Genomic DNA, 25,526 nt, shown 5'->3' on the forward strand with positions numbered 1-25,526 from the left:
GTGCAATAGTTTAATGTATTGTGTTCCATTTATTTTCTTTTTGTGTATGTGTGTGTTCCTTTTGTGTTCAATGTAGTTATGATACCTTCCAGTATAGTTTTTGGTTGCTTACTCAGCTGATCTTAATCTCTTCATTCTTTGGACCTCTTTTTTATTGGAAAAGGGGAAGGTTTATGTCAGCCTGCAACTAACTCTATAAAGTCACTCACTTATCCATCCATTCATGCATCCAGTATTTATTTTGTGCAAGCTATAAAAAAAGGAATAATTGAACAACAGAGTCATCGCCTTCAAGGAACTGAGTCCAGGAGGAGAAAGAGACAAGAAATCCATGTCAGTAAAGGGGGAAGTGTGGAGTCCAAAGGGGATCCTGCATTAGCCTGCTGCTTTTCTTCCTCCTTCTCTTGCTCCCTTAATCTTTTCCTTTCTAAGTATCTTCTGAGTTTTAGTCTGGTGGCAGTCAGGGGGTGGTACCTAAGGCAAAACCATGCATATATAAGACACATGGAGGCCGGGCGAGGGAACTGCCAGGTGAGGCTATTGGAACTAAAGGGGGACGCAGAATCTCAGACAGGGACAAACTGAGATTTTCTAAAGAAGTGGCATTTGGGATGAAAGACCTGCATGTAAGACTGGACACTATAACACTCCTAGAGGAAAACATAGGCAGAACACTTTTGACATAAATCACAGCAATATTTTTTTCGATCCATCTTGTAGAATAATGGAAACAAAAACAAAAATAAACAAATGGGACCTAATTAAACTTAGAAGCTTTTGCACAGCAAAGGAAACCATAAACAAAACAAAAAGACAACCTCCAGAATGGTAGAAAATATTTGTAAACTTTGTGACTGACAAGGGATTAATATCCAAAATATACAAACAGTTCATATAGCTCAATATCAAGAAAACACAAACAGCCCAATCAAAAAATGGGCAGAAGACCTAAATAGACATTTCTCCAAAGAAGATATACAGATGGCCAACAGGCACATGAAAAGGTGCTAAACATCGCTAATTATTAGAGAAATGCAAATCAAAACTACAACGAGGTGTCACCTCGCACCAGTCAGAATGACCGTCATCAAAAAGTCTACAAACAGGGCTTCACTGGTGGCACAGTGTTTGAGAGTCCGCCTGCCGATGCAGGGGACACGGGTTCGTGCCCCGGTCCGGGAAGATCCCACATGCCGCAGAGCGGCTGGGCCCATGAGCCATGGCCGCTGAGCCTGCGCGTCTGGAGCCTGGGCTCCACAATGGGAGAGGCCACAACAGTGAGAGGCCCGCCTACCACAAAAAAAAAAAAAAAAAAAAGCTTAAAAAGTCTACAAACAATAAATGCTGGAGAGGGTGTGGAGAAAAGGGAACCCTCCCACACTGTTGGTGGGAATGTAAATTGGTGCAGCCACTATGGAGAACAGTATGGAGGTTTCTTAAAAAACTAAAAATAGAGCTACCATATGATCCAGCAATCCCACTCCTGGGCGTATACCTGGAAAAGACAAAAACTCTAATTCAAAAAGATACACGCACCCCAATGTTCATAGCACAACTATTCACAATAGCTGAGACACGGAAGCAACCTAAATGTCCATCAACAGATGAATGGCTAAAGAAGATATGGTGTGTATGTGTATACGTACATACACACACACAAGATAGAATATTACTCAGCCATAAAAAAGAATGAAATAATGCCATTTGCAGCATCATGAGTGGACTTAGAGATTATCATACTAAGTGAAGTAAGCCAGACAGAGAAAGACAAATACCATATGATATCACTTATATGTGGAATCTAAAAAAATGATACAAAGGATCTTATTTACAAAACAGAAATAGACTCACAGACATAGAAAACAAACTTATGGTTACCAAAGGGGAAGGGGGTGGAGGAGGGATAAATTTGGAGTATGGGATTAGCAGATATATATTACCATATATAAAATAGATAAACAACAAGCTCCTACTGCATAGCACAGAGAAATATATTAAATATCTTCTAATAACATATAAGGGAAAGAATCTGAAAAAGAATATATATATTCCAGTGTAGAAGGGTTCCCTTTTCTCCACACCCTCTCCAGCATTTGTTATTTGTAGACTTTTTGATGATGGCCATTCTGACCGGTATGAGGTGATACTTCACAAACACACTGAATCACTTTGCTGTACACCTGAAACACTGTAAATCAACTATACTTCAATTTTTAAAAGTGTTAAAAAAATAAAGAAGTGGCATTTGAACAGGACCTTAAAAAGTGTGGGCAGGATTTTGATACACTGAACTGTGGGGTGGTGAAAAGGTTGGATGGAAAGTCAAACAGTTCAGGAAATAATAAAACATTGGGAGGTACTTGGTATTTTGGTTCCTTTTTGCTTTTAACTGCCATGCATGGCAGTTAATCCTAAATAATATTAAAAATGTGCCCAGGATTTAAATGTATTCTTACTGAGACATATGTCTGCACAGGCTCTTTTCCTTTTGTGAACCAACCACCTCTCCTTTGTCCCCTAGCAGTTCTGCCCAGTCCCTGTGATGCAGGTGGGCTGACCCTGCCCTGCCCTCTGGCTTCAGGTGTGGCCACGTTACCTAGTCCTGACCAGAGTATTCCTTATATCCCATCCACAGCAATTGCTCAGAGATGCACATAGGACCTAAGGCAAGCTAATTAGCATCTCTGGCAGAGCTGTCAAGGAGTATGCCCTCAATTTCTCTAAGATTAAGAGCCTTAAGAATGATGTAGCAGAAGACCTAAATAGACATTTCTCCACAGAAGATATACAGACTGCCAACAAACACATGAAAGGATGCTCAATATCTTTACTCATTAGAGAAATGCAAATCAAAACTACAATGAGATATCATCTCACACCAGTCAGAATGGCCATCATCAAAAAATCTAGAAACAATAAATGCTGGAGAGGGTGTGGAAAAAAGGGAACACTCTTGCACTGCTGGTAGGAATGTGAATTGGTACAGCCACTATGGAGAACAGTATGGAGGTTCCTTAAAAAACTAAATATAGAACTACCATATGACCCAGCAATCCCACTACTGGGCATATACCCTGAGAAAACCATAATTCAAAAAGAGTCATGTACCAAAATGTTCATAGCAGCCCTATTTACAATAGCCCAGAGATGGAAACAACCTAAGTGTCCATCATCGGATGAATGGATAAAGAAGATGTGGCACATATATACAATGGAATATTACTCAGCCATAAAAAGAAACGAAACTCAGCTATTTGTAATGAGGTGGATGGACCTAGAGTCTGTCATACAGAGTGAAGTAAGTCAGAAAGAGAAAGACAAATACTGTATGCTGACACATATATATGGAATTTAAGGGAAAAAAATGTCATGAAGAACATAGGGGTAAGACAGGAATAAAGACACAGACCTACTAGAGAATGGACTTGAGGATATGGGGAGGGGGAAGGGTAAGCTGTGACAAAGTGAAAGAGCGGCATGGGCAAATATACACTACCAAACGTAAGGTAGATAGCTAGTGGGAAGCAGCCGCATAACACAGGGAGATCAGCTTGGTGCTTTGTGACCGCCTGGAGGGGTGGGATAGGGAGGGTGGGAGGGAGACACAAAAGGGAGGGGATATGGGAACATATGTATATATATAACTGATTAAATTTGTTATAAAGCAGAAAAAAAAAAAAAAGAATGATGTAGAGTTTGGCTGCCAATATCCTTCTCCTGGAAAGAACTTTCCTGAGAATGAAGAAAGCAGTAGCAGGCAGAGCAGAGAGACAGAGAGATACAGAGTTAGATTACTGTGAACTCATAGATCCTGCCACTCCTAAAATCCGCTCTTCAAATCTCCGTGAAACCACCAATCCTCTAGTCACCCTCTCCCAATTTTTTCTTTTCTTTTGGTTAAGTTAGTTTGGCAAGGAATTTTGCAAATTACAACTGAAAACGACCTCACACATAGAGCAGATAAACTGTGTTGACACAAGGGAAAATTTCTTGGATAAGTTGGTCTAAACAGTGTAAATAAAAGTTGGTATTTCAGGTTGACCTCTGGCTTGGCCCACTTTTCTTTCTTGATGAATTGATGGCCTCAATCACCAACTTCAGTTAAAATGATAAAACCATTGTGGTTATAATAATGGCCAAGTAGATGCCCAGACTTCAAATATTTTAGATCAAAACCACAAAATTCTTTTAACCATGAATCCCTGATTATTTCGTGTATTTTAGGTACTTGAGTCCTTTCATTCCAGAGAATCCTGAAATAGTTCCCTGTCTGCACCCAGGATTCTATGAGTGTTACTTCATCCACCTCTGAAAGGTTATCTCTTTCTGTGGCTCCCTCCTTCCCCGCAGGCAGAAAGAGGCAGTATAGTCTGGAGAAGAGTCAATGTGCTTTCTTGAGAAATGAGAAAATTCTAATGACTCAACATGTGCTTATTTCTACTACCAAATTAGGGAAAGACTGTTACAAGTGACAACTAAAGATAACTCCCTCAGGATTTTTCTCTACTACAAACTTTTGAATTGACATGAGGCAAAAAAAATGAGGATGGACGTGGGAATGCAGTGGTTCCTGAAAAATCCTACTGTCTTCAAAAACGATACCAGTTTGCCCTCTTCATTTTATCTCCACAGGCAACTTGCCAAGAGTCAAGGTTGGGTAGTGCTCACTGTAGGAGTAGTGTTAGCAAAGCTAATTTCAGCATCTGTATAAAAATTTCCATCAGTTGCTTGCTGCTATCAAATATCCCACTACCTGTGAAAGCTCTTTGAGGGATTGCATGTTAACTTCCTACCCTGTTTTCAATGCAACTGAGAATTGTGTTTGTCATCTGCCTTGCCTATTGGGTTCTTTTTGATCCCAGTTTTGACCCTCCTAATGCATCTTTAAGTGCCAATAGCAATTTTATATGCTGTTAATGTTCTTCCCAGGTAAGAATCTCATTTTCTATTTCAGTAGACTTCCATTGGTAAAAATGTCAAGCTTCCATTTATCAGAAATATTACATCCCACTTTTTCCCCCCACAAAAAGAAATCAGACAGCCATAAAAGTTAGACACAAGTGAGGTAGGTCAGCCTGCCCACCTTTAAACAAAAGTTCAGGTAAGAAATATTTTAGATATAAGGAAACTAGGGGGACACAGGACTTTAATTTCATCTTCGTTTTGTCAGTATCAGACAAAGGAGTCTTGGGATTTGGAATCAGGTCTTACTTGTGAAAGCTTCTGGATCATTTCTGTCCAACAGGTATTTACTACGTGCCAGGCACTCAACTAGGTAGTGTTGAAAGAGGCTTTCCTTTCTTTCTGGGGTGGTGGAGCTAGAGAGATATAAATCTGAGCTGTCTGTTGCTGTGTTTTGTGTAGTACGTGTTCATGAGTCTTTTGAATGCCATGCATCTGAACCCACTTTCTATGTTTGGGAACTCCCCCACCTTACGAATTTTGGTGGGTGGCAGAAACTGCCTCAAAATTAAGAAGCTGAAAATGCCAGCTTTATCAGTACTGCTTTCAACTAGGGGTCTAGGCTCTGTCAGTGACAGAGATCTGACTTGAACTTCAAATTGGAAGTTAGTGACACAAAGAGGGGACCCAGGAAGACTCATCTTTTCTTCTGTGGGAAAGTGGTAGGGGCTAATGCAAAGGTGACCTCCAAATGCAGTAACAGGAGGGGGGCCACAGGAGGCCTCCGTGTTCAGAGCCTGCAAGGTCAGCCCTGGAAGTCAGCACTTGGTCATTTAAGGCAGTGTTCCTGGCAGAGTGGCCTCCAGTCAGGCTTTGCAGCCCTCGCAGAAATTCTGTGAATTTAGTAATTCTGCCTCTTCTTAATTAATTTATTATTATTATTACCCTTTTTAAATTTTTTAATATTTATTTATTTGCCTGCTCCGGGTCTTAGTTGTGCCATACAGGATCTTTTTTTTTTTTTTTTTTTTTTTTTTTTTTTTTTTTTTTGTGGTACGCGGGCCTCTCACTGCTGTGGCCTCTCCCATTGTGGAGCACAGGGTCCAGACGCACAGGCTCAGCGGCCATGGCTCACAGGCCTAGCCGCTCCGCGGCATGTGGGATCCTCCCAGACCAGGGCACGAACCCATGTCCCCTGCATCGGCAGGCGGACTCTCAACCACTGCGCCATGAGGGAAGCCCCATACAGGATCTTTGATCTTTGTTGTGGCATGCAAACTCTTAGTTGTGGCATGTGGGGTCTAGTTCCCTGACCAGGGATCAAACCCGGGCCCCCTGCATTGGGAGCTCAGAGTCTTACTCACTGGACCATCAGGGAAGTCCCTATTATTATTATCAATTGAAGTGGATTCTGTTGGAACCTGGGGGATGCACCTTCTTCCAACCCCATCGTGGAGAATGTTATTTGTAATTGGGGAGAATAATGCCAATATAGGGAAAGAAGTGGAGTTAAGATACAGGAGCAAACTGGCAAGACAGTCTGGGTCCTTAGAGGCCCTGAGATCAGCTCTCTGAACTTCCCATTTCATGAGCTAACAAATTCCCACTTTTATTTGAACTCATTTGAGGTGAGTTTCTGTCACTTGCAAGTAAAAGTTCTGACAAACACAGATGAAAGCAAATGAACATTACGTATCAGGAGTCTCAAAAATATTCATCCCCTCTGAGCCAGCAATCGTTTTTCTATTCTTTGGAAATAATTTAAAATATTTAAAAGACAAAACCGAAATAGCAGGTGGGATTGGGCAAATGGCTGCATAACAAAGTGCTTCTAAAGAACAATATCCATGAAATTAGAGCCACTCGATACCAATTCCAGGCTCATCTCTTTCATACCTTTTGTTTTACACTGGAAAGATTTTTCTTTCATTGCCATCCTAGTTTTATTCTTTGTCTCTCTGTATAGTTTGTCCCTTGTTCTTTACCCCTGAGTCTTTGGAAATTGCCTTTTGAGGCTCAAAATTGGCATAAACCGTGAGACCGTGTAAATGCTTATATGCTTTTCAGCCCAGATTGCAGTTGAGGGCCAGAGGTTTGAAAGTGCCCTCACCAGGCCATGCTGCAAAACACTACACATGATCTGAATGTGCTCACGTTTCTAAAGGAGTTCTTTATGCTGCAATCTGGTTTGGAGGCCTCTGACCCAAGCCCAACAAACTCACTACAATGGCCTGGGCAAGATGCAAGGCAGCTAAAATACGGAGTGCTCAGGCCAAGATTCAGAACGCCCAGAGTTTGGTCCCAGTGTTTATTCACTGGCAAACTGTGTGGCCTTGGATAGTCCTTTCTTCTCGCTAAGCACAGACTCCGCATTTGCATAGGAAGACATTGGGCCAGATGGTTTTTTATGGTCCTTTTCAGCTCTCAGCACCTGTGGGTTTTTTTTAAACTTATTTATTTTATTTATTTATTTTTGGCTGTGTTGGGTCTTCGTTGCTGCGTGTTGGCTTTCTCTAGTTGTGGCGAGCGCGGGCTGCTCTTCGCTGCAGTGCGCAGGCTTCTCATTGCGGTGGCTTCTCTTGGTGCAGAGCACGGGCTCTGTAGTTGTGGCACGTGGGCTCAGTAGTTGTGGCTCATGGGCTCCAGAGTGTAGGCTCTGTAGTTGTGGCGTACGGGCTTAGGTGCTCTGCGACATGCGGGATCTTCCCGGACCAGGGCTCGAACCTGTGTCCCCTTCATTGGCAGGCGGACTCTTAAATCACTGCACCACCAAGGAAGCCCAGCACCTGTGTTTTATGATTCCTTACAAGGTGACATTTTTAAAGAAAGCCTGAGATGAACTTGGGTTAGGACTGCCTTTTATGCAACACCAGTCTAGGTCGGGCCTCAGGCAGAGTCATGGGAGGAATTTGTTTGGATGAGTTTCCCCTTTGAAGGAATCTGCCCCTATGAGTCCTGAGAGTCAAGTCTCCTGAAACAACTCCCAAGGATGGAGGCCTTATGTGGCCCCAATTCTGTTCCTGGCTGGAGGCACCCAGGGAGGTGGTCTGAGTTGGGTCTGGACAACCTGGTGATTCAGCCTTTACAAGGTTCCATTTATTATAATATCAAGAACAACCATTTGACACAACATTGTAAATCAAGTATACTTCAATAAAATTTAAAAAAAAAAGAACAACCATTTGAAGTAGATGTTACTACCTTACTGAGGAGGAAACTGAGGCTCAGAGTTCTAGTGACAGTAGCCAGTGAGAGAGCTGGGATTCAGACTCAGGTCTTTTGGTTTTAATGCCTGTGCTTTTCCCTCTCCTGACTGACATCCTGCAGGTTTAACACCGTTGAACAGTGAGGTACACATTCAAAGAGGGTGACGTGGGCCAATCCCCACCTCCTCTTGGGTTTAGTGAGACCATAGAGCACCTTAAGGTCACCAGCTATGGCCACATCTAGCTTTGTCTCTTGATTTCTGTGAGACCTTGAGCAAATTAATCTTTCTGAGCCTCAGTCTCCCTACCTTTAAAATGGGCTGAAGGTAATGGTATTTGCCTCACACAGAAGTTGCAAGAGTTAAATGGAAGTGCTTGGCATAGTGAGTTTTCAGTAAGGTTAGTAGCACATAAAGCGTCCAATTTGCATGCCCAAATGCAGCAAGTCCCACTGTTTCTACTTCCAACTTTGCTCTCAAACTCATCCACTTCTCTCCATCACAGGTGCCATCTTAGTCCAGGCCACCCATTCAGAAGACTTAAAATTGATCTTCTGTTTCTACTGTTGTATCCCAGAAATTCGTTTCCCACACAAGAGCCAAAGTAATATATTAAATTGAAAATCAGGTCAGATGATTTTCCTGCTTTAATCTTTCTCATTGCATCTAGGATCCAAGCTCCCTTCATGACCATGGTTTCTTGGTCCCTGTAGACCTTCCTCTGAAGTCTATTCTCATGCATCTCACCTCATTGCTTATCACCCCTCAGCCAAGTGGGCATTCAGTTGGTTCCCCAAACTCAGCGAGTTCCATCTGGAATCAGGCTCAAGATGTCCTCCATTGCTGGAACCCAGTTCTTTCCTTGTCACAGAGCTGCCCTCTTCTCATCACTCAGGTCTCAGCATCAATGCCTCCCCTGATCAAAGATCTTCCCTTTTATCCTCTATTTCATATCCTTGTATAGATAAGAGTTAGTTTATACAGCAAGCACTCAGCACAATTTGTGATTATCTTGGTTATTTCGTATGTATGCAAGTGACATGGTTGGTGCTCCACCCATATCTTCTCAGATCCCTTTATCATTTCTGTGCAACTCAACTTCACTTCCAATAGCCAGCACCTGCAATTCTGTTGGAAGCCTTCCCTTGAGCTTCTAGAACATACTTTGCCCCTTGGGGTAGCTCTTAACCACTGGCCAACAGGTATAGAGGTATAAATGCCCCAGATCTCTCACCTCTTGGCCAGGATAATTCTTCAGTCTGAGTTTTACACTGTTTCCTAGAGCTTTTCCAAGGGGTAAAGCATCAGTAGCCCACTGTGGTGAGTGGCTTCAAAACACACCTTAACCAGTCACCTCCCTCTCCTGTATGATGTTCCCACACCCCGACCGATGTCCTCATTCCTCCCAAATGATCTATGAGCACTCAATCCTCATGTCAGAGTCTGATTCTGGGGGTAACTTAACTATGACCATGGCTTTTTTCTTCTTTTTATCAATCCCAGTAGAGTGTACCTTTTATGTCTATCTTGTTCATTATTATATCCTGCTGCCCAGTTTACTGTCTGGTGCATAGTGACAGCACTCGATATATATTTGTATAATGAGTACCTACTAGTGGTATTATTACTGGAATGTAGTGCTTTTTCCTGTCATTGAGTTTAGTTTATACCAGTAGCCTACCTTGCACCCACAGAATGTTACGTGCGCCCTCCCAAACATACAGTATTAAAAAAAGAGAGATTTTGTCTTCTATAGTGCTTTCAAGAGCAGCATTCCTGTTATTGTTTTAGCAAGGTTTGTTATGGCTAGAGGCTCTTTACAGGGAGGAGATCCCAAGAGACATTCTCTAGGACTGCGGCATTTCTTCCTGAAATCCCAGTGTGGAGATACTTCAGAGGTCTTTTCTGGGACAGACCCTGTTATGCTTATTTGTGGGTGGTTTAAGCAAAAAGCAACTGGATCCTGGACCAGGTGCTCCCAGTGAAATAAGATGGACAACTACGCAGGGAGAGGGGCAATAATAATACTAAAGAATAAAAAAGTCACCAACATGTGGGAATGTAAATTTGTGCAGTCACTATGGAAAACAGTATGGAGGTTCCTCAGCAAACTGAAAATATAACTATCGTATGATCCAGCAACCCCACTCCTGGGCATTTAACTGGAAAAGATGAAAATTCTAATCTGAAAAGATACATGCACCCCAATGTTCGTAGCAGCACTATTTACAATAGCCAAGACATGGAAGCAACCTCAATGTCCATCAACAGATGACTGGATAAAGAAGCTATGTTGATATGTATACACAATGGAATATTACTCAGCCATAAAAAAGAATGAAATAATACCATTTGCACCAACATGGATGGACTTAGAGATTATCATACTCAGTGAAGTAAATCAGAGAAAGACAAATATCATATGATATCACTTATATGTGGAATTTAAAAAATAACACAAATGAATTTATTTACAAAGCAGAAACAGACTCACAGACACAGAAAACAAATTTATGATTACCAACGGGGAAAGGGTAGGGGAGGGATAAATTAGGAGTCTGGGATTAGCAGATACAAACTACTATATATAAAATGGATAAAAAACAAGGTCCTACTGTATAGCACAGGGCACTATATTCAGTATCTTATAATAACCAATAAAGGAAAAGAATCTGAAAAATATATATATATAACTGAATCACTTTGCTGTATACTTGAAACTAACACAATATTATAAATCAACTATAGTTCAATTTTAAAAAATTAAAAAAAAACAATGTGGGCTTAGAGTTAGTCTACACAAGTAACTTTGGGCAAGCGACTCAGTACTCCTGAACCGCAATTTCCTCTGCTGTTAAACAATGTTGCTCTGTGGTTTAAATAAGCTTTTGCAGGTATTTAGCCCAGGCCTGTGAAGACCATAAGGGTTCAAAACCAGTAACTATTTCTCTGAAAATCTTTAAATTTATATAGATTTTTTAAAAAACATAAATGCAAATACTTCTGTATCATTTGCATATTCTGTAAAATATTTGAGATGGTGGAATTCTGAGACTCAGAGAATCTAAGACTTTTTCTATAGCCATAGTGATTGCTTACATTTACTAAGCACTCAGATACATTTCATGTCACCGGGCTAGTTCTCAGCTAAGACAGGATTAGAAGCTAACTTTCCTGAATTTCAGGCTCTATTTTTCTCCACCTTTAATAGACCATTCTGCCTATCCCGATGACAAGTTTCCGAAAGGAATGGAGCATAAATATTTTGATCTAACTCTGTTTATATTTCAAGAAAAGCAGACCAGCTCTGGCTCAGAGCCTGCCATATCTCCTGATAACATATCTCCCCAAGGAGTCCTCCCCCCCGACACTTGCTTCCTTGATCAGCTTCTCCCTTTCCTCCTCCTTCCTCCCTGCTTTCTGTTGCCCGTCTACATCTCCCATGTGTCTTTTCTGCCTTTCTCTATCCCTACCCTCCTCTTTTCTCTGGCTCCATTTCCTCCTCTCTTGTCTCCCTCTCCATCCACTTAGACTCATTTCTACTACTTAAACCCTTAAATTTATGACCAGGTGGCATCCAGTTAAGACACAGCATATCGTGCGCATGGAGTTAGATTGGCTACAGACTACATCATGCTCTGGAAGGCTTATCAACCACATTAGAATGGTGGTGTTGGTGCCAACAGGAACCAACCAGCAATGGCAGATGGTGCAGGGCTCCCTGGGGTGCCAAGGGAACACCATACTTGTCTTGGTCACCCTGACAGATCTCGTTTAGAGCCCAGTCCTTGGATGTAGGCAAACCTGGTTCAAATCCTGTCTCTGCCACTTCCTAGCAGTTCCTTCAACTGTAAAATGAGAAAACACCATGGACTTCCAAAGGCTGTTGGGAGAACTCAAGAAAACCATGCTTATTTCACACAGTGTCTGGCACACGGTGTGTGCTATGTGACAGTTGTAGTTATTAAGGTGCTAATAAATAATGTCCACCTCCCGTCTGGCTTCTCTGTCTTCTGGTCCCACCTCCTTGCCCAAGCAATCAGGACAAGCACTCTGCGTGCTGGAATTTGCCTGATTCTCGAGGCTTTGGGACAGCAAGTAGACGGAGAAGTTAGAAAACCCAGGACCTGTCTCAATCACAAAGTTTTATGGTCATGAAAAAAAAAATCTTAGTGTTGCAAAAACTTAAGAAAATAAAAACAAAAAGAAACATGTTTAACAGCAAATTATTTTCCTTTCTCACACAAAGGGAAGTAAAAGGAGGAGATGGAAAATGTTCTTTTTGTTAAAATGTGGGCTTCTGCATCCTTTTTATAATCTCTTAAGGGGAAGAAAACACTGCCATCTCCTTTTGTTCTTCAGTCATCCCCTTCTGCCTTCCTTCAAGCATGGAACCACTCCAACGAGAAACTGGAAGTCCAGAAGATTACCTCTCCTGATTCCCCAGAAAGCCAGAAAGAGAAGTTTTCTCTTCTTCCCCTCCATTTCTCTGCCATTCCTGTTTATTAAGCAAAAGTCCCAAATAAGGTTTATGTCAGCCTTGCCTTTCTCCTATCCAGGCAGCTCATTAATATCACCGCCAATCACCCTTCCGGAACACAGCTCTTCAGAGATCTATTCCTGCTCCATGCCCACTGACTCTGCTGCGTTGCCTTGGCAACCAAATAAAACACTTCTATGTGTGCGGCCGTATCATCCTCAATTTTGCAAATCCAGGGCAACCTGTTCAGAGGGCTGCGCCTGCCAGTCAGTTGGTGTTCTCCTCTCTCTCTGGCTCCATTCTGCTCTGATTTCTTTTTTCACCTCCCAATTACCTCTGAATTCCCTGCAAGCACTTACGTGCCATTCCTAGCACACCTGGCCTTGAGTCAAGAAACACCCTTGTCAACAAGACAGGGGCTGGAAGGGATCCTGGGGATGAGATGGCTGGGATGTCTCCTTTCCTCTAGCCTCAGGGGGAGACACCAGGGGCTGCTGAGCCTTGAAGATTCTGAATCTAACTGCAGTGTCTTGCAATATCGCCAACATTATGCATTCAGTACTTCAATATTTATTGAATGCTGGTTGCATTTCAGGCACTGTGCTGAGTACAGAGGAGACAAGACACTTCCTTGACCTCATGGACCTTATGTGTGCTACGAGGCCAGAGGGTAGCACTGGGGACTCTGGGAGTCTGAGGAGTAACAAATGGCCGGCTGGCTTGGGATTTGGGACAGAGGGCTGACTTCCTGGAGGACTGAAGGCTACACTGAGACCAGAGGATGGGTTGCAGTCAGCCACGTGGGCCAGTTTCCCAGTTAGGCAGATGGTTCCATACTTGCCTTCTCTAACACTGGCAGGTGGCTGATACCCTCAGCTGGGGTGGTTTGCTTCAGGCACCCCGGGAGTATTTGCCTTATTTCTCCTGTCTCCAGGCTCAAGTTTTCCTGTTAGCCTCTCAGGGAAGAGTCACAGTGAATGATCCAAGCTCTCTCACCTCTTCACTTGGCTTTTCATGCTGTGTGTGTGAATGGCAGCCAAAAGGCACATTTTTCCAAACCAGCAGCATTGGGACCATGATGCCAGGACTCACCACCCAATGTACATGCCTCTCAGTGTATTCTGAGGTTTGCAATCCTCAGTGTTGTGGGTTTCTATGAATGGTTAAGAATCAGACCATTTGCATTTTTAAAAAATGCAACCTCAGCAATTGCCCCAAACACAAATACAGGAATGCTCAGTTTTGATCTGCAGCCATTTTCTCCCATTGTGTTTTCTTATATGAACATTTACTGAGCACAAGCCTCTTATTTGTGAGGTAGAGAAAATGGTAGCACCTATCTCAGTGGGTTGTAGAAAGAATTAAGTGAGATTCTGTAGGTAAAAGTGCTTTACCCAGTGCCTGACAGAGGAAGTCCTTTGTTTAACATTTATTAACCGCATCATAATTATTACTTTATGTGGATGTCTCCCAAAAGACCATGAGCTCTTTAAGGGAGGGTTCCAGCCATTTTGGTGAATTAGTCAGTTTTCCTGGGTCTCTTCCATGTCTACATGTTATTAAGGATCATATCTTATTTGCTTTTGTTCTTCACTAGAGCCTGGCAAAGGGTCTTACTCATAAAAGGCATCCTGTATATGCTTGTTGAATGAATGAGGCATAGGAAAAAATAATAATGCCTCACACTTACTGTCATGGAGTACCATGCGTCATGCCCTGTGCTAAGAACTTCACAAGAATTATCTTGACTTATCCTCCAAGTGATGCCACGATCACCGTTACCCCCCGTGTCTTCAGTGCAGTAAAATAGCAGGCTGACCACAGTCAGTGTAGTAGTACTTTATGAGATTAACCTACCTGGACGAGTGCAAGCAGACAGTTAAGCTTTACTAGGAGCTTACTTTGTCCAGACCCTGTGCTAAGTACTTTACAAGAATCGCCTCATTAACTCCTCCCAAGAACACTATGAGTTAAGTTTCCTATTTCCATTTTGTAGCAGCGATGCTCAGAATTACTAAGTAACTTGCCCAGAAGCACACAGACAGTATACATTTATGAAGAGCCTTTGTCTTGAATCACAGCATTATCTTGTTTGCTTATCTCATTGGAAGTCTAAGGTCAGAAGCAGCAGAAAACTGGAATACATATTTTAACAATGATACTAAAACACCTACTCCTCTTACTCAGAAAAAAGTTTTAAATATATATGTGTGTGTGTGTGTATGTGTGTGTGTGTGTGTATATATATATATATATATATATATACACAATCACATACATGTACACATACACACACACACACACAGGGCAATGAGGAGTTATTGTTTAATTGGTACAGAGTTTCAGTATGGGATGATGAAAAGTTCTGGAGATAGTGGTCATGGTTACAAAACAATGTAAATATACTTAATGCCACTGACCTATACACATAAAAATGGCTAAAATGGCGACCTTTATGTTATATACATTATATACATGTGTGATGAAGGTTTGTCAGCATGAGAGGGGCCATGTTCCTACCTGAAATACTGCCTTCCCTTCATATAGGAGGCCAGGTCAATTTAACTCATAACTCAGGGGCAAATTCTTCTAGTGCCTCATCTTTTCTGTCACTGGTATCCCTGGGACTAAGTGTAAATTAACTCAACATGAAGTGTTTCCCCCATGATCAAAGGAGCACATAGAATTTGTGGTGTCTGATGCAGGAGTTTGGCCATATATGGAGAGGCATTTCCTATCTTCTTAGGGTTAGCAATTCATGAGCTAAGTGGTTTGAACCTGGCCCATTGTGTTTTCTGGACAGTACTGTTTGTCACCCAAAAAGGTATTTAATAAGGTGATTCCCAACTAGAATATTTCAGTATGCCTACTAAAATAAGCTGCTCATTCCTCACATAGCTTTGTCATGGCTCTATCCATAAAGGGTTCATTTCTGCATTATGAGGGGTTATTCCATGATTCCATGAAGTCTACCAGAGACATGAATACATTAATTATTTATTCATCCATTCGAAAAATATTTGGGGGTTCCTAATCTGGGCCAGGTTGTAGGCTGGGTACTCCAAGCACAGTATTGAGACACAGGACAAGTTGCCTGTTCTGCTGGTGTTTGGAAAAAAGATTGGAAAAATGACAGAGATCTGAGGTGAACTCAGCTGCTATTTGAGTCCTGGCGTCTGAGACCATGAGCATTCCTGGTATGGGCTTTCAATGGTGTGAGCTTTCAAGGCAGAGCCTGGCACGTAGCAGGCACTTAGAAGCAGTCTGTTGAATGCCCTGGTTTCTGACCTGGGGATCTAGAACGGTGTGACCCTGGGGGCAGACACAGACCCAAGTTGCAGGAAGCAGCTCACGACAGATGGACTTGTCTTTCCTTGTCCTGTGTTCTACTCTTTGCTTTGGGTGTGCTGGCTCGTGTTCCTGCATGCTAGGGTTGTCAGGTAACCTGACCATTTCAATGGAAAAGAGTGGCTCTGTCTGCCAGTGAAGTGGAGACTCCTGCTCGGTTACCCAGTGAGCTCAGCCATCTGCTTGGAGCAGAGATATCTTGTTTGGCTGCACTGAATCCATCAGGCCACATGATGACAGGTTAGCAGTTTGGCTGCAGAGAGACTTTATTACAGGGTAATTGACACATGCCTTCCTAGCAGTGATGTTGAAGCAGGTAACAGGTCACCCCATCTCCACTCCATCTGTTTCCTTTTCCCTCTCTTCCAACTTCCATTCTGTTCAAGATATCCTTGTCCTGCCCTGACTTTCCTAGCACCCACATGCCCTGCTTTTTCATTCCTTGACCATGTCCTTCCTGACCATTAAAACACCTATTTTTTGTAGGAAGTTTCTTTTTATTGGCCAAACTTCATTTCCCTTAAACTGAACCACCTCCTCGCCTGACATTTTCATAAACCATCATCTTTTGTGTCTAAGACTTCTTTGTCTTAATCACTTTACTGGGTTATAATTTACATACCAAAAATGAACTTTTTTAAAATGTACAGTTTGATGAATTTAGACAAACCTATATCCACCACATAAAACATTTGCATTACCCAAAAAAATCACTACAGTTTATAGTTTTGCCATTTCTAGAATTTTATATAAATGGAATCACACAATATGTACTCTTCAGTAAGACATTCCTTTTTTCATATCTTAACATTTCTAATATTGGATGTATCTTACAGTGAACATCTAACATGGTAATGTTTCTTTTCCCTTAAGAGCTATAACTAAATAATATATCTTACAATAGATAATATCTTTAAATCAGGGATATGTTATATATATATACACACACACATATATTCACATATATATTTATTTATGCATGCTTAGACACATGTATCTAACTAGTTGGTTTTACCATGAGACGGTAAGCACTGGGAAGGTGGAATCTTTACTCTGCTGTGTGGGTTCCCAGTGTACCTATAGCTGACTACTGACAGAAGCTAAATAAATACTGCAGAAGGTGGTGATAGTGAGTTTCAAACAGTTTTCCAAAAATATCTTCTAATGACAAGAGCTTGCCTAAAACTCTTCTTGGAATGAGTCAACAATCTCTAACCACAATAAAGGTTCTCTCTGGGGGCTTAACTACCTCTGCATTAGTATGAGACAGCATTTCCCCAAATTTGTTCCATGACAATTAACACTACTCAAGGTACTAATGAAAGGAGGGAGAGGGGAGTACCACTGTTACAGAAATTTGGGGAACGTTTCTTATTATTATCTACCACTTAGAGATTCACAGCTCATTAGCGTGCTAAAAGTGCTGAAAAGTCCTGCGGCAAAGAAAAAATGTTTGGCTCTGTTTCAGTCCAGGTTTGTTTGACCCTGGAGCTTTATGGAACATCCACTAATAGCTTACAGAATACAGTTTGTGAAAGACTGTCATATAAGCATGAATTTAAAAATGAGAAAGAAAGGGAGAAGATAATGAGATTGAAGAGAGCTGTATGTGGGCTGGGCCCAGCTAAGCCCAAAGCTATGTAATGGTGCCTGGAATGAGATGGATGAGGATGCTCTTTCTGAGTCAAGGGCTGAACAGCACTTTCCCTCATTTCTTAATCTCTTTATAGTATGAAGGGACATGTGGGAAGGCAACAAAATGACACAAAATATGCGTTGACTGATCCCTTAGGTGACATGCCCCAGTGCATGTGCTGGATAATTGAGGTTGAGTGAGGAGAACCTTCTATCCCAGCCATCTGCCTGGGCCATCCACTGGGGGTCGAGCTGCTGTGTTTGTCTACTGGCCAGATACCTCTAACTGATGAGAAAACTGAAGCAGGTAATAGAATGGTTTGCTAAAACAGAGAGAAGCCCACCTGCAGGAATTACCCTGATCATTTAAATGATGGTAAAATCCTTCCCGAATAGGACATCAGAGTGGGACCGGTAAAAATCAGGCAGAGACTCAAAGAAATGTATAAGAGCTCCCTTTCATTTTAAAAAATATTATGTTAAACATCATCATAGAGTAAAATTGACTTTTTTTTCTCTTGGTATATATTCCTATGAATGCTAACACATACACAGATTTATTTAACTGCCACCACAAACAGGATACAGGACAGCCCCTTCATCCCATAAAATTCCCTCATGCTCTCCCTTTATAATCCTCTCCCAACCCAGAACCCCTGGTAACCACTGAAAACCACTATTTTTCATCACTATAGTTTTGTCTTTTCGTGAAGCCCCTGTCCTTTTGCTATCCCCTTTGCTTAATTTTTTAACAGAAGTCTCTGCATGTTTATGCGTGGCTGCAAATGCAGTGCCCCAAACTTTCTCCTCTATTGTTAATTTTGTTATTTAACATTTATTAGCATCTATTATGTACCATACTATACTAAGCTTTTCACATACATTATCTCATTTTAACCTCACAATAGCCTTCTGATATATGTACGCCATGATTATCCCCATTACACAAATATGGAAACTGCGGGTCAGGGAGGTTAAGTGACTTGCCTGAGGCCTCATAGCTCACAAGTAATTGAATCCCAGCACAAACCCAGCTCCATCTGACCACAATCCTTAAACACTAATCAGTAAAAGGGAGGGAACTGTAACTAGGAAGGAGGTCCATGGAGAGAGGGTTGGGAGCAAAGCCAGTTTGGGGCCATGTGGTTTTTTAAAAGGTTTGCATATGTGGGTGGAGCTGGGGAACCATCTGGGTGTCCTGACTTCTCAACCTCAGCTCCTACCTTTATGTCTTCCTCCACTTGCCGCATCCAGGCCTTGCTGACCCAGTGGCATCTGCCTGCTGTTTTCAGGGGCTTGGGATGGTTTTAGTCCCATTGTAAATTTAGCAGAAACCACCGTCTGTGTCACAGCTCTGCCGAAGGACACAGCAGCTGAAACCCAGGAAAAGGGGCTGGGCGCCTTCTGCTTTCTACCCAGCCTCAATTCCCTCATGTGCCTTCTGACCTCATTTTGCCATCTCAGCTGCTTGCAACACCAACTGAAAAAGTTTCTAGGACACGGCCACCTGGTCTGTGCTGTAGGTGGCAGGTGTGTTCTTGCTGAGACGGGCAAGAGAGACAGGAATGTGTGTGGTTGGCATGTTGTTTAACAAAGAAGGGAGAGAGTCCGGCCCTGCAAGGCCCAGGGTGGCAATGTTTGTATTGGGGATAGAGAGATGCAGGGGAAAGGAAAGATAGACCTTAATGAGGAACTGGTGATGCTGCGGAGGTGGACCAGGTTGTTGCCCTTTGTATGGTGTCCTGCTGAGCCTGCCATTTGGGGAAGTGACGCTGGGTAGCACGTTTTCTCCTAGAATCAACTCCTAGCTCCTAAAGGGTCTTGGAAGTGAGCAGCCAAGGCAGCGCATGCTGGGAGAAATCACACACCTGAATCATGGCCCCGGATCCTTTGGAGACACACAAAGCAAACCAAAAATCAGGGTACCCAGGACCATCTCTGGAGGACACTCGATTAACAAGGGGGTGAGAGATGTTGTGTAATTTAGACTGGAAAGTCTTGAGTCACTTTAATAATAATAACAGCTCATATTTATTGAGCTTGTAATAGGAACCAGTTGCGGTGCTACGAGCTAACTGACATTAACAGTCTCATTTATTTCTCCCCAATGACGCTCTGAGGTAGATACTACTGTTATCTCTAGTTTATAAAAGGGGAATTAGAGGCACCGAGGTTTAAGTGATTCATCCAAATTACACAACTATCAAGGGGCAGAATCAGGATTTGAATTCTGGTATTTTTCAAACCTAACTTTGCAAATTTTATCTCTACTGCTTTCTTGCCTTTTTTCTTTTGTTTTTAAAAATAAATTTATTTATTTATTTTTGGCTGCATTGGGTCTTCGTTGCTGCCCACGGGCTTTCTTTAGTTGTGGCGAGCGGGGGCTACTCTTCGTTGTGGTGCGTGGGCTTCTCACTGTGGTGGCTTGTCTTGTTGCGGAGCAGGGGCTCTAGGCACACGGGCTTCAGTAGTTGTGGCACGTGGGCTCAGTAGTTGTGGCTCGCGGGCTCTAGAGTGCAGGCTCAGTAGTTGTGGCGCATGGGCTTATTTGCTCCACGGCATGTGGGATCTTCCCGGACCAGGGCTCAAACCCATGTCCCCTGCATTGGCAGGCAGATTCTTAACCACTGTGCCACCAGGGAAGCCGCTCTTGCCTATTCTAACTCAGAAATATTATTAAAGGATAACAGAGGGAGGAGGAAGAGAGATCAGCTATACAGAAGCCCATAATCTTCTCGAAGGCTTGCAAAATTCCTCTGGCTCACCTTCAGTATGGGAAGGAATAAGAGCCGGTGGGATGTGCACTGCCATGGGCCCTCCAGGAGTTTGTTGATCTCCCCTGTTGGTTTGAAACAATTACGTGCTGTAGAAACCTACAGCCGTTTCTCAAGTTTTCTTTTTACACAATCGGCTTAGGAGGGTTTTAGACAGGTAGGCACAATGGATTATTTTTTTGTCTCTTGGCTGGCACCGTGAAGTGTGACTATTGGTTCCACCCTAGTATACTGGCTGGCACAGAAAGTACCAGGCCTCTTTGAGCCAACACAAACATCTTGATCAGCTTGTGTTTTCGATGAGTTTAGGAGAGCAGAACAGACTTTGGGCTTAAAAAGCTGCTGGACAGGAAGTTAAATGAACTCTTTGAGAGTTAAATGAACCTTAACATCGAGTCCTTTGGAAGAGGTGTTTTAGAAAATGGTGCCCTGTGACAACAGGTTTTTTATGCCATATTAGGGTAGTACTTGATACTTAGTATTATCCTGGCCTGGACTCATCATAGACTCAAGTTCAATAATAACACCTATTACATTCTCCTGCAAGGGCTATCACTCCTGCTGTATTTTGTAGAATGCCTCATGCACGGCAGGGCACACTAAACAGTCAATAATAATGCTTACTATGATAACAACCTTCCTAATGCCTTTCATCTAAGGATCTCAAAGTGCTTTGCAAACACTCATTAGTTAAGCCTCACAGTGGCTCTCTGTTTTTATAATACGTTTTCCCATTTTACAGAATTTTAAATTGAGACCCAGCAAGCTTAAGTGGCTTGCCCAAAGACATAAAGCCGGTTTAAATTAATGATAATGATGATGCTTTGCATTTACACAGCATAGGTTTTCTAAGGTGCTGTGAGTATGTTGTAAATATAATTTTTACACTCTCCTGGAGGAAGAGGGGTAGCAAGTGTTACTAAGTGTTGACTGGATTGGGTAAACTGAGGCTGAGAGGGCAAGTAGGTTGGTGAGGGTTTGACTGAGGATGCAAGGCCATCCCTCTGCCTCTCAGAACAGTGTGGCCTCCCAGATAATCCGCAATTCTCTGAACCCAGGGACACACGATCGCTTTCACACTTACAGGAAAGGTAGCTGTATTGGGGGGAGTAGAACAGGTTGTAGAATTACAGCCGTATTTACATCCAGGAATAATTTGTTCATATCCCCATTGAGAGAGGCAAAAGGGATGACACGAGGCACTTGGAGAAAGGTGGGCTCAGGAAATGAAGGAAACAGGGGCAGTTGCGGGCTGGTTGCCAGCTCTGTTCTCTTGTAGAGAGTCTTCACTAAACCAGGTCCTGCAGGAGCCCTCAACGGCTTGGTTCTCCATTTCAGCCTCATGGCAGGACTCCAGTGCAGCTCAGAGGATGGGCACAACCCCATCACCGGCACCTTGGTCTGAAGAGACAGGTCCTTGTGAAAGAGTTCCAGGGACACGCAGCATCTTACTGGCTGTCTCTCCCGTTGGACCAGCTCTAGTTCCTACAACTCCCTATGCCGGGAGGGGCCTGGGAATCCTCTGTGGTTCAAAAAGTAGGTAGCTGTGGATCCATCTGTTGCTACCTTTTCTTAGCAACATAGCCACATCGAAAAAAGATGAAAGCATGAACAAAAACATGCGAAGGTGGTAGGGGACTTGCCTTCTCCCAGTCCCCGAACACTCTCTGAGTGATCAACACTCTCTGAGTGATCGATGATACTCTGCCCTGCGGGGAGGCAAGTCAGACTTTGCAGCGCAAGGGAGGGGAGAGGTTGCTGGGTCTTAGGAATTCAAAGGGAGATTTGCTGACCCAAGATAGAACCTAATGCTCTATAAACACAGCCTGCCTCAGAAAGTTTGCTCCGCGACCCTGACCCTGCCTTTTCCAGGCCTGTGGATTCTGACTGATGACTACACCTAGGGCTAATAAGGAGCCTTCAGCAAGGGCGCCAAGCCCTCTTCGGGAATGTGTTCATGCACACAGGCCCAATGGCACTAAAAAGTCTGCAGTGAAGAAATCACACCAATGCCCGGCTTCTTCCCGCTCTCATTTTGGAATGTTTCCATGCACCCCCTACTGCATGGGTGGCTTAAAGGTGCAGGGAACCCAAGGAGGGGTGAGCTGTTGGAAGGAATACTTTAGAAACTTGCCCTGAATGCACACCACAAGGCTATTCTCCTTCAGTGGGAAGGAAGCCGGGGAAGACCCTCCCACCCTCTGCTGCTTTTCACAGCAGGGAGTCGTGAGACTCTGCTGCCAGTATTAAAGCTTGCTTCAGGTGGGACTTCACAGAATACGGCTGAGACTTTCTAAGTATGCCAGCCGCCCAAGCCACAGCTTGCCACGTCCACGTGGACACACTGACTGCAAGGGTGACAGCAAATAATCCTCCTGGAGCCACAAGGACCACGCCCTTCTCTTGAAATGTCCCCTTACCCAGCTTCCCATATCCAGGTCAGATAAAGTCCTGAGGATGTGCCCACAAGGCTGGAGAGAGCGATTCCCATTACAAACACCAAAAGCAGGACTGGGTGATCTCCCGGGGCTCTCCTGGGGCTCTTCATTTTTTTTTTTTTTTTTATTGCAGCCTCTGATGTGCACTTTGTGTATGTTTTATTCATTTTGTAAAGTAAGACACACCTGCGGGGCTCCTATACACATCTATCGTACTTCACAGCCAGCCTTTCCTGTCAATCACTCCACCCACGTATACGCTTCCTTCCCACGTGAAATTTGGGCAGTTAAGTGTCTTGATAACTTTGAACTATTATGAATGAGCATTGTCATCATGGCACTTTATGACTGGGAATGGAAAGATGGATCGGGGTAAAATGCAAACAAAACCTGACATTTGGAAACTTCTTTGAGATCTCGAAAGCAACAAGCAGTTAGATTTGTTTTTCTTTTTTCCCATCCTCTGTGCATTTCCCGTGCCCTGGTTTGGCCTCAGAACAGCAGAAATGTAAGACCAAAAATATAATCAAGAACGTTTTCCTTGTCCTACACCTTCTGGACAAGGAGCAGGGAGAACCTGGGAAGCTTTAACAATTCTAAGAATTTGTGGGTGGATCAGATAGGCTCAGGATTCCACCAAGTCTCAGTACAAGGATCACTGCCCACAGAAACTTATCCCCAGGGAACCCTCCGCAGGGGCTCTTTGAAATGTAACTAAAAGAACAGAAGCCCCAACTGCTGGTGCAGGCAAACCCAACCTCCAAGTGGACACAGAAGGAACAAATGAGATCTTTCTTACCCCATCCATGTGGATTCTGATGTTAGGCACCAGCTGGAAAGGGCTGTACTGCAGACCTCGGGGGTGAGTCTTGCTCTTCCTGCTGTCCTGTGAGGTCAGCACGCCAGGTCTGCAGAGGGAGCCCCCTCCCCCCGAGCCCTGGCCCGAGCGCATGCCATCCAGAAGGCGCACGAGCAGCAGGTTGGCCGGCAGCGCCTCGATGCTGCAAAACACCAGGGTCCTGCATTCGGGGCACCTCAGCTCCTTGTGGGTCTTGAAAATCCTCTGGAGACATGGTTTGCAGAAGGTGTGCTGGCAAGGGAGGACTTTGGCGGTGACATCGAGCTTTTCGAGGCACACGGGGCACTCCAGAAGATCAAGTAATGTCACATCATCCATTTTATTTTAAAACTCCAGTCCTGACCTGGAGGGGCTGAGTCTACATGGTCAGGTCAGCTGAGCCAAAGGGGCAGAGACTGCCTCTTGAGAGTGTCCGGATGCCTGCCGGTTTGAAGGAGAAAGGAAGAGAAGAAAAAACTGTGAGTGCTCAGAGAGGTATATCCCACCTACATCCAGCCAGCGTCTCATAAGGCAGTTCACAAGGACTTTGCTCCCGCACCCAAGTTTCAGATGACTCATTCTGATTCAGTGCTAGCAGGTATAAGCCTCGACTCCTGCCTGCTGGCGGATGTGAGGGAGCTGTCAGCACGGCCACTGACTACTTACTCATTGCCTCTCCGTGTGCAAGGCAAGAGGGGGAAACAGAACTGGCCTGTTGAGGGGACAAAGCCACCCCTCTCTCTCAGCCAGGGCTCCAAGGGTGAAAGTCCTCAGGCAGTCCATCTGGGTCTCAAATGAAAGGCCCCTCAGGATGCAATTTCTCTGAAGCTATTTACTCTTCCCCCCACTTCTTTAAGTTTATCTGCTGTGCACCACACTATAACAAACTGTTTACATAGATAAATGTATCTGAATCTCATGTAGTTGTAGAATTCTTTCCTTCCCAATACATCTTCCCCCATTATTTTGTTCTAGCAATGTACAAGAAACATTTCTACTAGAAACTAATTTTCAAAAATTCTTTTGTCAACTCCAGGCCATGTGGCTTGGAAGTTTCTTTTTCTTTCTTTCCTCTCTCTCTTTTTTCTCACCTTGATTATCTTAGCCTCAGAGACAATATCCTTCCCATATGATAAAGTTGCACAGCCTGTTTTGTTACTTTGACAATGGTTCTCAGTTTCAACTGAAGCAGATAGGAATCCTGGATTGTGGTCACAGCCTGCAAGAACCAAGATGGAGCAGCATATACAGGTGTGTGCGCCTATGTGTGTGTGTATTCTGAAAATCATCCTTGTCCCAGAAACAGTTTCCTTTCGGATGTCTGAAAAGAAGTCTCCCCTTTAGGAGAGTCTCCAAGGAAGAGATCCCCGGTCCTCACAGCGCCAGGGCTTGGGCAAACGCATTCGCGGGAGGTTAGGCAGGACAGCCGGCGGCCCCACCGGTGAATAAAGCAGACAGGACACACCAGGCTGAGAGCCGGCGCCGGCCTTCCTGAGACAACAACTCTCCAAAGATGTCAGCACGGGGAGGTGTGCGGGGGCCACTAACCTTGGGTTTGTAATCCCGGCTGAGTTCAGCTCAGCACGGTTCTCGGCTGCCGCTCCGCCAGGCTCCTTCGACCGGCTTCCGTTTCCCCGGGAGCTGCTGCTGCCGCCGCTGCTTTGCAAAAACTTTTACAACTCGAGCCTTACTCACTTCAGGGATCGCCTTACTCAGCCCTGTTAACGCTTTCAGCGCCGGGCGCCGGCAGTGCTTTCCTCTGAGCTTACTTACTCTCTGCTACGGAGCCTTCCTTTGTGCAATTGAGTCGATTTCTGGGAAAAGATTACAGGGGGTAAAATATTTGGCTAGCTCATAAGGCCAACTATTTACAAAGTTTATATTTTCACCTTTCTCATTTTCGCTC

At 43.7% G+C, this 25,526-nt stretch overlaps 1 protein-coding gene across 2 annotated transcripts in view; it reads right to left on the minus strand.

Annotated features, from left to right (window-relative positions):
- SH3RF2 (SH3 domain containing ring finger 2) overlaps positions 1-25,272 on the minus strand; it is a 142,280-nt gene extending 117,008 nt beyond the window's left edge. For both annotated transcript variants that reach the window (XM_082620912.1, XM_082620911.1), the window contains exons 1-2: positions 25,169-25,272; positions 23,582-24,061 (exon numbers count right to left, since the gene is read on the minus strand). In XM_082620912.1, coding sequence (XP_082477038.1) covers positions 23,582-23,959 — 378 coding nt within the window. In that variant the 5' untranslated portion in view covers positions 23,960-24,061; positions 25,169-25,272. The remainder of the gene's footprint in view (positions 1-23,581; positions 24,062-25,168) is intronic.
- Between the last annotated feature and the right edge of the window lie 254 nt (positions 25,273-25,526).

Source organism: Mesoplodon mirus (genome assembly GCF_964341445.2).
Source record: "Mesoplodon mirus genome assembly, chromosome: 5".
NCBI classification, from domain to species: Eukaryota; Metazoa; Chordata; class Mammalia; order Artiodactyla; family Ziphiidae; genus Mesoplodon; species Mesoplodon mirus.